We start from the raw sequence: 15,012 nt of genomic DNA on the forward strand, positions 1-15,012 counted from the left end.
TTCCTTTGTAGTAAAACAGCTACTTTGAGATCTTGTATAGAATGTCCTGGGAGATTGAAGTGTTCTCCTACTGGTTTCTCTGTCTTGTGATTCCTGATGTCTGATTTATGTCCGTTTATTCTTTGGCGTAAGGTCTGGCCTGTTTGTCCAATATAGAGAGCTGAAGGACACTGTTGGCATTTGCATACTTTTGTCACTCTTGCAAAGTTTGTCTGCATTATGAATGGCATTTTGTAACCACCAATCTCTGTGTGTGTGATAGGCTAGGAAACGGAGGTAGCAGATGGAGATAGCAGGAGGACAGGCAAATGTGCTGGGGTGTGTGGGCAGGAGCACATGACGCATGTGCCGTTGAAACAAAAAGTGCCTGTTGTTTGGGTATTGAGGATGCGTCCAGCTTTCCAACGCACTGCCAAAGAACAGGCTAAAGGGACACAGAGCCCCCTGGTGAAGGAATGGCATATCGTTCCTTGTGTATATTTTCCGTCAGCGCTCCTGGAGCAGGGGTCACCAGCTTTTTTTCGGCCTGTGGGCACATTTGCAAACCGGTGAATCTGTCCTTGGTACTACGCACACACAGCACATTCAAGTACGCACTGCAAACCTAGGGTGCATTCAGAAGCAGAGAGTATTGTGTTCATTTTCCTGCTAGCACTTCTGAACTGATTTCTAATGTTCCTTTCACACTGCAGTGTCACAGAACTCTGGCTTTATGGCTAAGATACAGGCCTGCCACCATAGGTGCCAATTCCCCAATAAAATATTTGCAGGGCTAAGTTAATGGGCATTGCCATTCAAATGGTGTTTGTGTGTGCCACATCTTGTGATTGATTATGCAGGGCAGGGCTTACTTGGGCTCCCCTGAAATATTTTATTCAAATTGGCACCCCTAAATTTCACTCACAACAGTGGGTGAGGTGTGACACGACAATAAACATCATTGGACCACATTGCTACTCCCCACCCCAAAAAAGGTTTTTTTTTTGTCATGTAAACAAAACAGTAAACCTGAATAGCCTCAAAACTACAATGGTGGGGCAGGTAAGTTCCACTCTTTTCCTGCTGTGCAAGGCAAAGAGAGCTTCCCTTGAAATGCAAATAGCAGCTTCTAAGGGGCAGTTGTTGTAGTTGTGGACTGTGGCAGGAGGAAAGAGAACCAAACTTCGCAATCTTCGCATGCCCCCAGCCCACCCTGTAACAGACCCAAGCTGGTCAGGCTCCACTGTGGCTGCTGTTTACACCTCACAAGAACAAAGATGCCAACTGCATCCATGCCATTGAGGTCCCATCTATAGTGGTACCTCAGGTTACAAACTCCTGAATTTTGCTTCAGGATGAGAACAGAAATTGTGTGGTGGTGGCGCAGCAGCAGTGGGAGGCCCCATTAGGTAAAGTGGTGTCTCAGGTTAAGAACAGTTTCAGGTTAAGAACGGACCTCTGGAATGAATTAAGTATGTAACCAGAGGTACCACTGTATTTCTGTCCTTAAACTAGTTTCGGGGCCCAGAGAAGCATCTGTGAGGGAGGCTGGGAGGTTTCTAATAGGGGAATATAAGGTAAAAGCCCATCTAGCCCATCATCTGGTTCTCACACTGGCTAACCAGCTGCCCCTAAGAAGGACCTGAGTGCAACAGCACTCTCAAAATAAGGACGTAAGAATTTCCCTACTGGATCTTGCCAAAGCCCCTCTAGTCCAACACCCTGTTCTCACAGTGGCCAACCTAGAAGATATCCACAAGTCAGACCTTAGAGGAACAGCAGCACTCTTCACGCCTATGATTCCAAGCCACTGGCTCAGACTTTGAAGGAACAGCACAGCCATTGATAGTCCTATCCTCCATTATAGCCTTATGTACAGAAGTCTGGTGGAGGCTCTGAAACTACAGTTCTCAGTATCAGGCAGTGGAAGGGTGTGTGGATAAAGAGGTGGCAATTAAACTAGTACAAAACCAGCATCAGTTAGATCTGACCTCAGTAAACACCCAGTATCATTTTGCCTGCTCAACTGAAGTACGTAATGAGTTAAATGGTGCCTTAACTTAGAATGCCTTCCTTTTCTTCTTTTTCCCTTCTAAGTCTGATCTGTTTCCCACTTGCCCCAAATTATTTTGCAATTGAATGACAACATGCAGCAATGGTGCTCTAAAGGTAACCAAGAAACTAAGAGTGAAGAAAACCAGCGTGGCACTTTCATAATAAAGACCATTGATTTATTTCCCCATCTGTTCTCTTTTTCCGCAAGGGGAGTAGGAAGGAAGTGGGCTGTGTGTGCAGAACCAACTTTAACTTCTATCTTGATGCTTCTTGGGAAGCGGTGACCTTTAAATCCAGCATTGCTATTTCACCCAACTGGTGCGGAAAATATTTTGATGAAGGAAACTTTGGGAACGCCAAGTGCAGAATCTTTTGTTTCATTCTGCTTGTTAGCACAATAACAATCCCCCCCTTCTCTGTTTAGGGTTTGATTTATTCAGCCCTAGGGTCCTGTAATACCACATTCTTGTGCGTTCATTCATAGGGAATACCGGTAATTACCACTCCTGGTTCCATTTGTGTATATAAAAGCTATATATGTAACTTTGTAATGTAAATGTGTTCATTTATCCATTCATTCCATGTTCTTGGACATTCTGGTCACTCTCTCCAGTTCAGTTTCACAATTCACAGTTTTAAACTGCACTTTCAAATTGTTATTTCTCCCTCTTTTTTCCCTTTACTAAGCTTTTTTGAAAATGCAAATTAAAGATAAAGAAAAACAAAACAGATGCAAGGGGTACTGACATAACGGGCTTAAGATAGCTCAGTCTTTATACATGCTGATAATCTTAACGCTTCCTTCCTCCCGCACAAGCAGATGTAGCTCAGAACTGGAAGACCCTTTGGAATGTAAACAATATTGACCTGTGGTACCAAAAAGTTTGGCAATGTCCCTTTTTAGAGAAATGAACACACACAAAATGTAACCAGGGGACAAATGGTAAATTAAGAAAATATGGAAAGCATTTATTGATCATACAGATGTACAGGATAATACCTGCCCTCCACTCCTTGATGTACACCAGACCATGGAACTTTTGAGTTACTTTCTCTTTTCATCTCAAACCCCCTGTAAAGAAAATCTAAAGGAGCACTTTTAAATTATAATTACACCCACTGTATGAATAGAAACGGTCAATTCGGTACCCTGCACCACATGTAACATTAATACCTCCCCCCTTTGCAGCTACTTTGGGTCCAGTTGATGAATTTTGCTTGGCTTAGAAACCCAATTTCCAAAAAACTAATGGCAATCTTGTGTAACCCTATGCATCCTCTTCCGGCGCATCTGCAAACATGGTTGTAACATTCCCATCCTTCCAATGGATCGTCACCTGCCCTGCATTTTCTACTTTTGGAAGGAAGTTCTCTGGGGGGGGACCAGAGTTGTTATCTTCCTTCAAAGGCACAAAAGCTTGCTTCATTTCCGTCTCATCAGGCTGGCCAGCTACATACCCTTCTTGATGCATGAGGGCAATCTTCTGGGCTCTATTGGATGGGAGGAGAAGAAATAAATAAAATAAATTCATCAGGCTCAGATTAATTTTGAGGCAGGAAGAGACTGAAAACTATCTTTCTCAAGGTTTCCTGGGAATAGAAAATGGCTCAAACCCTAATATTATTATTAATAATAATAATAATAATAATAATAATAATAATTTATTTATATCCCGCCCTCCACAGCCAAAGCTGGGCTCAGAGCGGCTAACAACAGTGAAAATAGCACAGTTTACATAAAATCACAGTCAATTAATTGAAATACATTCTAAAATCAGTTCAGAATCAAATTAATGGCAACCACTGGGCTAGAGTTCTGTGAAGATTACAGAAGGAGAGAGGGGGTCAGACTGTGCCTTGACCAAAGGCCTGGTGGAACAGCTCCGTCTTGCAGGCCCTGCGGAAAGTCCCGCAAGGCCCTAGTCTCTTGTGACAGAGCATTCCACCAGATCGGGGCCACGGCCGAAAAAGCCCTGGCTCTGGTTGAGGCCAGCCTAACCTCCCTGTGGCCCAGGACCTCCAAGATGTTTTTGTTAGACGACCGTAAGGTCCTCTGTGGGACATACCAGGAGAGGCGGTCCCGTAGGTACGAGGGTCCTGGAGCGTATAGGGCTTTAAAGGTTAAAACCAGCACCTTAAACCTGATCCTGTACTCCACCGGGAGCCAGTGCAGGTGGTATAGCACCAGGTGAATGTGATCCCGTGGTGAGGACCCCATAAGGAGTCTAGCCGCGGCATTCTGCAGACTGTATTTGGGCTACATGGCTGGTGCTTCTGCACAGCTCCAACTCGCAGCCCCTCTCACACCACATTGAAAAGTTATGGCTTCTCCCAAAGAATCCTGAGAACCATGTGAAAAAGTTCAGAGACATGCCAGTTTTGAAGGCTAGCTGCATTTCCTTTCAAGTATTGCTTTCAGCAAGTGCAAATGAGGTAAGTTTGCATTGAAAGGTAAGCTGAACCAAATTTCTTCCTCATCTCCAGCTCCGACTCTGCAAGCCGACGTACCCAGCTGAGGAGACATTACATAAGAACCCTCCGTTCTGGCATTATCCTTACCTGTTTGCTGCAATATTTTTCCACAAGAGGACTATGCCTACAAGCAGAACCAGCACTGAAAGGCCGAGAATGCAGTAATTCCATGTAGTTGCTGCAAGAGAAAACAGGGAGCTGTAATAATGTGGGTCAATAGCTCCTGGGAGTTGCTGTCCTGCTGTCTCTCTCACAGCCTGTCCCATCCTTTCTGACTTTGCAACATGGGCCCCATCTGCATTATACATTTAAACCACTATCGTACCACTTTAAATAGTCACGGCTTCCACCAAGGAATTCTGGGAACTGTGTTTTCTTAAGGGTGTTGAGAGTTGCTAGGAGCACCTGTTCCCCTCAAGAATTACCATTCCCAGAGTTCCCTGGGAATTCACTCTCTAAGCTTCACCGTGGCTCTGAGTCTTAGAAAGACTCTCCACACATTGTACTGAAAACAAGTACACATCTCTTACACATCGACGAGTGCATGTGTGGAGAAGTGTACATTTGGTAACTTGTACAGCTCAACTGTTGCATGCACAGACTGTGCACTCATCGAAGGTTACATGTGAAAAGCTCTAGAAGAAGAAGAAGAAGAAGAAGAAGAAGAAGAAGAGGAGGAGGAGGAGGAGAAGGAGGAGTTTGAGACACCTTTCACTCCCTTTAAGGTGTCTCAAAGCAGCTAACATTCTCCTTTCCCTTCCTCCCCCACAACAAACACTCTGTGAGGTGAGTGGGGCTGAGAGACTTCAAAGATGTGTGACTGGCCCAAGGTCACCCAGCAGCTGCAACACTCATCAGTGACAATTCTGCAAACAAGCCTATCCTTGTGAGAACTCACATTCTTCTCTCCGAAAAAACCACAGCAGCTCCTGCAGCATCGCTGAAGGCATCTCTTCTGTTTCAGGCTTACCGCTGATCTCTCGGGGATCTTGAGCGTGTGGGCTAGACATGGCCAGGGCAGAGTGTCCACTCAGGTCTGTGTTCACTGCTGGGTGAGAGAACAGCACAAAATGAGTTTCCAGTCATAGCTTTAACCCTGGGCTGTAATGACTATCAAGCACTGTCCCTCAGTTCTGTATTTAACCTTTAAAACAACAATGTAACTCAGCCACCTCCCAACCAAGTGTCCTCCACATTATCTGGACTGCGACTCCTGTTACCTCTGACCATTGGCCCTGGTGGTTGGGGCTGATGGGAGCTGGAATCCAAAGCCTCTGGAAGGCACCAGGTTATGGGAATGTAACCAGAACCAGCCCATCATGACATGGAGTTGTGCCCAACATTCTCTGTCTGCTAGTGCCAGGGCTTTCGTGCTGGTGGACGGATGAGTCACGCAGCAGAGGACTCCAACACAGCAGCTGTGCTAATGGAAACTTGCTGCACAACAAATTGTGTGTTCTACTGTGCAACAAGGTGACCAGCAATTGGCTGGTGCAATGTCTCGTGCAACAGTGTTCCACTGGTGCAAAACAGTACAGTGGTACCTCGGGTTAAGTACTTAATTTGTTCCAGAGGTCTGTTCTTAACCTGACACTGTTTTTAACCTGAAGCACCACTTTAGCTAATGGAGCCTCCTGCTGCTGCCGCGCCGCTGGAGCACAATTTCTGTTCTCATCATGAAGCAAAGTTCTTAACCCGAGGTACTATTTCTGGGTTAGTGGAATCTGTAACCTGAAGCGTATGTAACCTGAAGCTTATGTAACCCAAGGTACCACTGTACATCAACGAAGCAACTACAGTAAGCCCAGAACTTACGCAAATTTAACTTGTGCTCATTCAGCTTTACATGTGTGGCACAAAAGTTTAAAAACAGAAAGAGAGCGGAGTTCCGGGGGGGGGGGGAGAATTTGACAATCCCACCCGCCACTGAACCAGATGTGTTTTGACTATACACAATTTTAGCTTCAGGCACAATCTCTAGAACGTAACCCCTGCGTAAGTTGCAGGTTTACTGTATACCACTAAGTGACATAAATTTGGTGCTACATTGGACACACAACCCATGACTGGGTTTTAAATCTGGTTAATGCATTGGACAGTTCATAATTTCCCAGGTTGTGAGTGCCTGCACGTCTATGGAGCTCTCTGACAATTGTTTCATTCACTGGCCTGGACTGTTTGTTTCAGCTTGGGAGCGGCTCTCCAGATCCTGAAATGGAAGTGCCTTTCCTAGCTGTCTCACTTGACATTCTTTAATCCCAGTACAAGATATTGGACCAGGCTGCGATGCGACAGAGACAGATAATGCTAGTATTTGTCCTCTATTGCATTGTACACATATAATGAATGGTGTTAAAGAAAGGAGGAGGCAGTTGGCAGTTGGCAGTTGGTTGATTATTCCGTTAGTTGATTTTTTGACTGAGAATGTTGAGTGGGGTGACTTCAAGCAGACACTGGAGGAGTTTCTGAGAACAGGCAAGGTTTGGATTAATAATTTATGCACTGCTGTGCAGGAGTTTTGAAAGCAAAATGACTAAACCCTCTCTTGGACTAAAGGGAGAAAAACATTGCACACACACACATATGAGCAAAGATTTATCTTCAAGTGCTGTGTAAGGCATCTATTTTATCACAAATAGATAACAGATCATTTGCTCTAAGACCAGTGGCGGATTTAAGTATAAGCTAAACAAGCTATAGCTTAGGTCCCCACTCTCTTGCCCCCCCCCAAAAAAAATTTCACTATTAATATACTTCTTCTTAGTTGTATTTCAGTTCAACAATTACTTTGATAAAATACATATTTTGTTATGTGCAAATGGCTTTAGATACCTATTAGGTTTATAAATTACCATATAGCATATATTCAACACACACAAAAAAGTGACAATTTGTTGTTGAGAAAGCACAACTGAACATATAAAGGGCCCCATTACCTTCAGTAGCTTAAGGCCTCATCAAACCTAAATCCAACCCTGTCTAAGACTGAGCTATTGTCTATCCCCTAACCATGCAGGCCAAACAGAAAAGAGCCAAAGAAAGGCAATTTTAGACTAAAGATCCCCCCATTTAAGGGAACTAGAACAGCCAACGCCCACCTGGTCCTCTCCAGATATTTTGGACCCAGTGTGTGGCAGCTGTGAAAAATGCAGATTCCATGTGAGGGTTCATTAGGAAAGGAATTGAAAATAAAACTGTTGGTATCATAATGCCTTTACACAAATCAATGTTGCGACCACTTTTTGAATGCTGTGTACAGTTCTGGTTGCCTCATCTCAAAAGGATACAGTGGTACCTCGGGTTACAGGCGCTTCAGGTTACAGGCACTTCAGGTTACAGACTCCGCTAACCCGGAAGTAGTACCTCGCATTAAGAACTTTGCTTCAGGATAAGAACAGAAATCGCGCAGTGGCGGCACAGTGGCAGCGGGAGACCCCATTAGCTAAAATGGTACCTCAGGTTAAGAACAGTTTCAGGTTAAGAACGGACCTCTGGAATGAATTAAGTTCTTAACCAGAGGTACCACTGTATTGTAGAGTTGGGAAAGGTTCAGAAGAAGAAGAGGAGTTTGGATTTGAGTCTCAAAGCAGCTAACCATCTCCTTTCCTTTCCTCCCCCACAACAAACACTCTATGAGGTGAGTGGGGCTGAGAGACTTCAGAGAAGTGTGACTAGCCCAAGGTCACCCAGCAGCTGCATGTGGAGGAGCAACCAAACTGATCAAGGGGATGCAGCTACTCCTTTACAATGAAAGATTGCAGCATTTGGGGCTTTTTAGTTTAGAAAAGGCAAGTAAGAGGCAACATGGTAGAAGTTTACGAAATCCTGCATGGCAGGGAGAAAATGAATAGAGAAAAGTTTTTGTCCCTCAAACTCATCCAATGAGGCTGAATATCGGATGATTCAGGTGGAGAAAAGAAAGGACTTCTTCATGCAGTGCACAGTTAGACTGTGGAACTCGCTTCCACAGGGGGCAGTGATGGCCCCCAATTTGGATGGCTTTCAAAGAGGATTGAACAAATTCACAGAGCATAAGGCTATCAATGGCTGGTAGCCACAGTGGCTACTCTCTGCTCCAAGGTAGGAGACAGCAATGCTTCTGAATACCACTTGCTGGAAACCTCTTGGGAGGAGAGTATTTGGGTCCTGCTTGTGGGTTTCTCACAGGCATCTGGTTGACTGCCGTGAGCACAGTATGATGGACCTTTGGCCAAATCTAGCAAGCTCTTCTTATGTTCCTATACTCCCTTTGTCATGATTATTTTTCCATTAAGAGCAATTATAAACCAGAAGTTACCAAGGAGGTGTTAAATGCCATTATGGTATACAGTGGTACCTCGGGTTACATACTCTTCAGGTTACAGACTCCGCTAACCTGGAAATAGTACCCCGGGTTAAGAACTTTGCTTCAGGATGAGAACAGAAATCGTGCTCCAGCAGTGCGGCGGCAGCAAGAGGCCCCATTAGCTAAAGTGATGCTTCAGGTTAAGAACAGTTTCAGGTTAAGAACAGACCTCCGGAACGAATTAAGTACTTAACCCGAGATACCACTGTAAACGGGACGCAGGTGGCACTGTGGGTTAAAGCCTCAGCGCCTAGGACTTGCCGATCGAAAGGTCAGCGGTTCGAATCCCTGCGGCGGGGTGCGCTCCCGCTGCTCGGTCCCAGCGCCTGCCAACCTAGCAGTTCGAAAGCACCTCCGGGTGCAAGTAGATAAATAGGGACCGCTTACCAGCGGGAAGGTAAACGGCGTTTCCGTGTGCGGCTCTGGCTCTGGCTCTGGCTCTGGCCAGAGCAGCGATGTCACGCTGGCCACGTGACCCGGAAGTGTCTCCGGACAGCGCTGGCCCCCGGCCTCTTGAGTGAGATGGGCGCACAACCCCAGAGTCTGTCAAGACTGGCCCGTACGGGCAGGGGTACCTTTACCTTTACCTTTACCACTGTAAACCTTTTGCAGAGCAATGAGCTTACTTTGGGATATCTAAAACAAGGCAGTCGAAACCAACGACTTCTGATTGCTAGAAAGGCACACACACACACAGAGGATCTCACTGGGTCCCTGTGACAGCCACTCCCACTTTGTCCAGCCAGGTAATGGGGCGCAACCTGCTATCTGATCTCTGCCATCCCTGCTATCTGCTCTCTTCTCTTTGATGCTTCTTCAGTTGCTAGGGATGTAGGGCACATGCTGAATCTGAGCCGCAGCTCAGACTCCAATCCTAATTAAACTATAATATAGGTCTGTAACTACATTTTAAGCCTGCCTCGAGACTGCTACTGTGAAACTGAGTGAGTAAACCTTTCTTTACTTATAAGGAGACTGATTTGCATGTTTATTGTTTTAAAGGGGAAATACCAGGAAACCCAGTCTGCAGTAAAGCATCTTGGATTACTTAAATAAAAAAGCGAAACCTAGCTTATAAACAGCTTCCTTATTTTTGCTGGCAAAGGGGTGTACTCTGCTGAACTCACAAACGTGAGTAAGGAAGGATGATACCTAAGAAATATATCCTCTCCTAGTTTCTATACACATCCCTACACTTACCATACACCACAAAACAGAGGATTGCCCAGAAAGTGTTCATGATGGCACAGGAACTCTTCCAAGTCTTCTTTAAAGGATCTTCAAATAGAACCTAGATGGGGGAGGGGAACCAAGATGCTTATATGCATACAGATTATTGATATTCTGAAAATGGGCCGCATCACAAGAGACAGGGTCCAATTGCAGCAAAGCCCATGAGATTTGAAGAGGAAAACATGTTTCCATTCCATTCCACTACACACAGGTACACACAGTAGCCAGGGGGGAGGGGGCGGTCTACACCGGGGGGCCATAGGGCACTATGGGGGTCTTTTGGGTGGCATGGGGGTCTGTAGTATTCAACAACTTGGGTCTACCCAAGACGATGGCGGAGGCTGCTACACTAAGGTTAGCAGACGTCCCCGTTTCCCGGAGACAGTCCCCGGATTTACAAATCAGTTCCCTGACAAAATCCATCTGTTTAGTAGGAAGTTGAAAAGTGTCTCCGGATTCATTGAAAAAAAATCTGGTAACCTTATGCTACACCTCTGGGTACACAATCACATTTTCACAAAGCACTCCAGCCACTAAGTTTTTAAATCTGCATTCCTCCCATCCACAGCAACATTTCTGACATATGTTCATTTTAAAGATGTTTAGTATAAGAATAGCCTGCTGGATCAGGCCAATGGCCCATTCAGTTCAGCATCTTGTTCTCACAGTGGCCAACCAGATGCCTGTGAGAAACCGGCAATCAGGACCTGAGCACGAGAGCCCTCTCCCATTCTGTGGTTTCCAGCAACTGATATTCAGAAGCATCACAGCCTCTCAAGCTGAGCCACAAACACAGAAAGCTGCAATTGGCTGCTCTGAGTCATCACTATCAAGAAGTTTCTACCCAGGGCAAAGAACACACATCCTTGCGGTTAGTGACCTCCTTTATCACTTTCCCTCTTGCTACATTCCCCCGGATTTAATCTTATAGCAGGTGAAAGTTCACATTTCATGGCCAAAAGAGGCTATTGCAGTTAAAGAGACAGAAAAGAGTGTTATAAGCTGCGCAGGGCTCTATATGTCTGTGTAGTGACAACCACAGCATACATACACTTTAACAGTCAGGGCTTACCCCGCCCCCCACAAGAATCCTGGGAACTGTAGTTTAGTCCTCACAGAGCCACTGTTCTCAGCACCCTTAAGGAACTGCAGCTACCAGTCCCAGGATTCATAGGGGGAAACAATGTACTCAAAAGATATGGTGTGGGTTTTCAGAATGCCTTTCTCAATCAGGGAGACTTAAGTGCAAAAGAAGAGGAGCACACCAAAAAGTTAGATCAGGAAAGGGAGGCGTCCTCAGCCCAAGGGCCACATTCCCTTCTGGCCAGCCTTTTGGGGTCCACATGCCTATGGTGGGTGGGGGCAGAAGCAAAGGTGGGTGGGGCAACAAATGTAAATTTTACATTTTGGGGGGCTAGTTTTTATAGTCACTCACCACACCCCTCTCTGTCCTCCATTCAGGCAAGCAAGAGGGATTCTCCAGTACAAAGACACAGTCCAACTGGGCAAAGACACTCACGGAGGATGCAAAGCAGGGCCAAAGAGGGATGTGCCCTCCAGATGTTGCTGGACTACAACTCCCATCAACCCCAGCCAGCACAACCAGTGGTCAGGGATGATGGGAGTTGGAGTCCACCAACATCTGGAGGGCACTACCTTGCCCCCCCATCCCTGTTATAAAGCTTAAGAACATTTCAAGGAACTCTGGACAGAAACGTCTCTAAGCTTTGGCAAAATGTGTTACCTCCCCACTGAGGAATCAGAGTGATCTCTTTGACATCTGGGAATTGGGGGCCCAAACTGCAAATCTGAGCTCTAGTTGTCATCATCACCATCTGTTCATTTGTATGCCACTTTCCCAGAAAATTATTCCCCTAAGTGGCTCACAACATATCAAATGAATAACAATTCAAAAGTATATTAAGCAATTAGAAATAACCATAACATACAGAAATAATAGTGTTCTCCTCTTAGAAACCAACTACAGTACCATTCTCCCGCCCTAACACACCATCTTGGTTTCATCCCATTCCCCTTTGCAAACATTTAAGAATGATCTTACCAGAAAGTATGCCCTTTGTGCTCAGGAATCAATGGGAAGATAGTGTTATGTTGAATCAGCTTTCTGAAGATGCTGCCCCTCTCGGCTGTTCAGTGCCTGGGGTCGGTTGTGAGAATCTCAGCACTGACTCTTTGGTTTCAAAGGCTGTTGTTACTCACACACACTCATTCATTCTCCTGTGCTATAGCCAAGGACCGCTGGAGCTAAGCACAGAAGAGAGGAATTTGTAAAGTCCATGAGCTGTCCACACCCACAGTTCCAAACCAAAGGTGAATAAACTCATCCCCAAGCCAAAAGCTGGGGCTTCCTCATTTATTTACTTGTTACCCTGTACCCTGCTCACTTAAAAGAGTCCACAGTGGATTTTTTTTTCCCTCTGGGAAAAAGAAATTACTTTTCTGCCATCATGAAATGAAACCATGGCACAAATTTGGAGGGAAGCAGACTCTCACTGTGGATAATAGTGGAACTTATCTACATAGCACAAAGTCCTTCAGCTAGCAGTAATGAACAATGCATACCTTTTAGTCAATGGACTAAATCAGGGGTCAGCAAACTTTTTCAGCAGGGGGCCGGTCCACTGTCCCTCAGAGCTTGTGGGGGGCCGGACTATATTTTGGAAAAAAATAATGAACGAATTCCTATGCCCCACAAATAACCCAGAGATGCTTTTTAAATAAAAGGGCACATTCTAGTCATGTAAAAACACACTGATTCCCGGACCGTCCGTGGACCAGATTTAGAAGGCGATTGGGCCGGATCCGGCCCCAGGCCTTAGTTTGCCTACCTGTGGACTAAATGGACACTGGAGTCAATGGACGCCGGCCTGGCCAGGACAGCTTTCCTTTTGTATATTCTGGGCTTGATGAGGCATGTGACCCTCACCTGTCCTGAGCCTATTCCAGCTGAGGAATCACACAGTTCCTTCCCAAGCTAGTGAGCCCCACCTGGGCTGTGGGTCCTTGCCTGCCTTCCCTTAGAACTGACAGCTGTAAGTTCTGGAATCCTGAGGTGGTAAGTCCCATTTTGCCACTTGAGGCAAAACAGGAAATGCTACCCTGCTCTGCCCCCCCCCACCAGTGAGACACTTACCATCACGGCACCAAACTGCTGGTGGCACTGCAGCTGTACCACCAGCTGTGCCACCTCTGCCACTTGTGGAGAAGCGGTGCTGGCATTGGCACCGATTCCCTGAAGGAGCTTGCAAGATCTCACCCAAATCTCATGAGAACGTGTTATACTGTTCCAAATCAGGGGTGGGAAACCTCAGGTCTGGGCCTCTATGTGGTCCCTAGGACCCTCACTCAGCCCACATGCCCTCTTCCTACACCCTTCACTGGCCTTGCTTGGCACACTCCCTAGTGCCTTTTCTAAATATCAGCCTAGGCAAAGTTTACTGCAAGCAAAAGGCCTGCGTATTCTTGCCTGAAAGATTACTCACCAGGAACATAGTTGCAAAGGTGAGTTTCGCCCTTGATATATATAGGAAGAAACTGCAATCTGGGATGTAGTATATTTCAGGTTGTTTATCAGTTCTTGCAGATATTATCTTGTGTCTTCAGTGTCTTTGACCTCAGATCCCTGCCTGGTTAGAGAATAACTAGTGCTGCCTGCAAGCCAAAATGGATGGCCAGCCCAACCATTAAGACAGGATGATATGTGTGTAGCCAGGATTTATGGGGCGGGGGGCAGACATTATTTGGGGGGGGCACAATTGGTCAGTTAGTTAAGTATTTTTATTTATTTACTTTATTTGTAAAGTATGCCCATGCAGGGTGAGGCCTTAAGTGACAGAATCCCCTGAAGTGGGACCCCTGCAGTTGCCCCACTTGCCCTGTAGCCTCTGACAGTGGTGGAAAAGTTGTCCCTAAAGATTTATTTATTTATTTATTTTTGAAGCATTTTATTTATTTTGTTTTCAAAAGTTTACATAACCATCAACAATACGTTTAATTAATCCGTTGACTTCCCATCCCTCCCTCCATGGTGTTCTATGTTTATCCTTTAATGCTGCATATTTTAACTTATTAACACTCCTAAATCGTTAGCTTGAATGTCTTTCTGACATTAGAAAGATATGTATTAAATTTGAATACCACCCTTTATCTGAGGATGACTAAGTGGTTCACATTGTAAAAGCATAAAAATACGTAGCATAGTAACAAACAAAACAATAACACCCACAAAGAGAGAGAGTTTAAATGGCCATAGACACTTATTCTGCAAACTGCTTTTGAGCACAATGGTGTTGGTGGGAAAATGTGGTATTCATATTCCTATTTCAATAGTAAGGGAAGGCAGGGATGCAGCAGGTGACACCTGCCTACCACCACTGACATCTCCACACCGGGGTGGGGGGTGGGGGGGTGGGGGAGGGGGACACACCTGTTCCTGCTGTTTTTTAAAAATATATATATATATTTTTATTTGCTTTTCTATTTCTCCAAGAACACACACTTTGTTACAGCCATGCATAAAATGGTAAGAGAAATGATTGCAAACAATATCAAACATGAACAGGTAATAATAAAATAAATAAAATCTTTATTGCGGTCCAAAGACCCATCAAACAATTTCAGAACAAAATACAGTGAAGACAGCCGACCACAAGAGACAAAAACCGAAGCAGTCATTTTGTTTTGTCTCAAGCATGCTGATCCTTGTTGCTTTCAACCTCCGAGAGAAACTTTGCCACGGCCAGTGTAATATCATTAGACCTGTCATCCAAGAGATTATTTAATATGGGAGGCTTCGGATTTTCCCGGCCAATTTGCCAGTAGGGGTTTGATCAGTTGGTCCCTTGCTTGCTCATACTGCCCACAATGCAGTAAGATATGCTTCATGCAACCGACGAATAATATCTATA

The 15,012-nt window shown here is 45.3% G+C and overlaps 1 protein-coding gene across 2 annotated transcripts; it reads right to left on the bottom strand.

Annotated features, from left to right (window-relative positions):
• Nucleotides 1-2,978: 2,978 nt before the first annotated feature.
• On the bottom strand, nt 2,979-12,364 carry SLC51B (SLC51 subunit beta). 2 transcript variants are annotated; one of them, XM_079954423.1, is made up of 5 exons: nt 12,147-12,364; nt 10,052-10,142; nt 5,405-5,551; nt 4,594-4,684; nt 2,979-3,525 (listed from the first exon to the last, which is right to left on the bottom strand). In XM_079954423.1, exons 2-5 carry the CDS (start codon nt 10,089-10,091, stop codon nt 3,303-3,305), a joined length of 501 nt encoding a protein of 166 aa, XP_079810549.1. In that variant the 5' UTR covers nt 10,092-10,142; nt 12,147-12,364; the 3' UTR covers nt 2,979-3,302. The 2 variants fall into 2 exon arrangements, with proteins under 2 accessions (XP_079810549.1, XP_079810548.1); XM_079954422.1 differs by having other exon boundaries at nt 5,405-5,554; nt 12,147-12,359.
• Nucleotides 12,365-15,012: the final 2,648 nt, after the last annotated feature.

The sequence above is a fragment of the Podarcis cretensis genome, assembly GCF_951804945.1.
Source record: "Podarcis cretensis genome assembly, chromosome: 14".
NCBI classification, from domain to species: domain Eukaryota; kingdom Metazoa; phylum Chordata; class Lepidosauria; order Squamata; family Lacertidae; genus Podarcis; species Podarcis cretensis.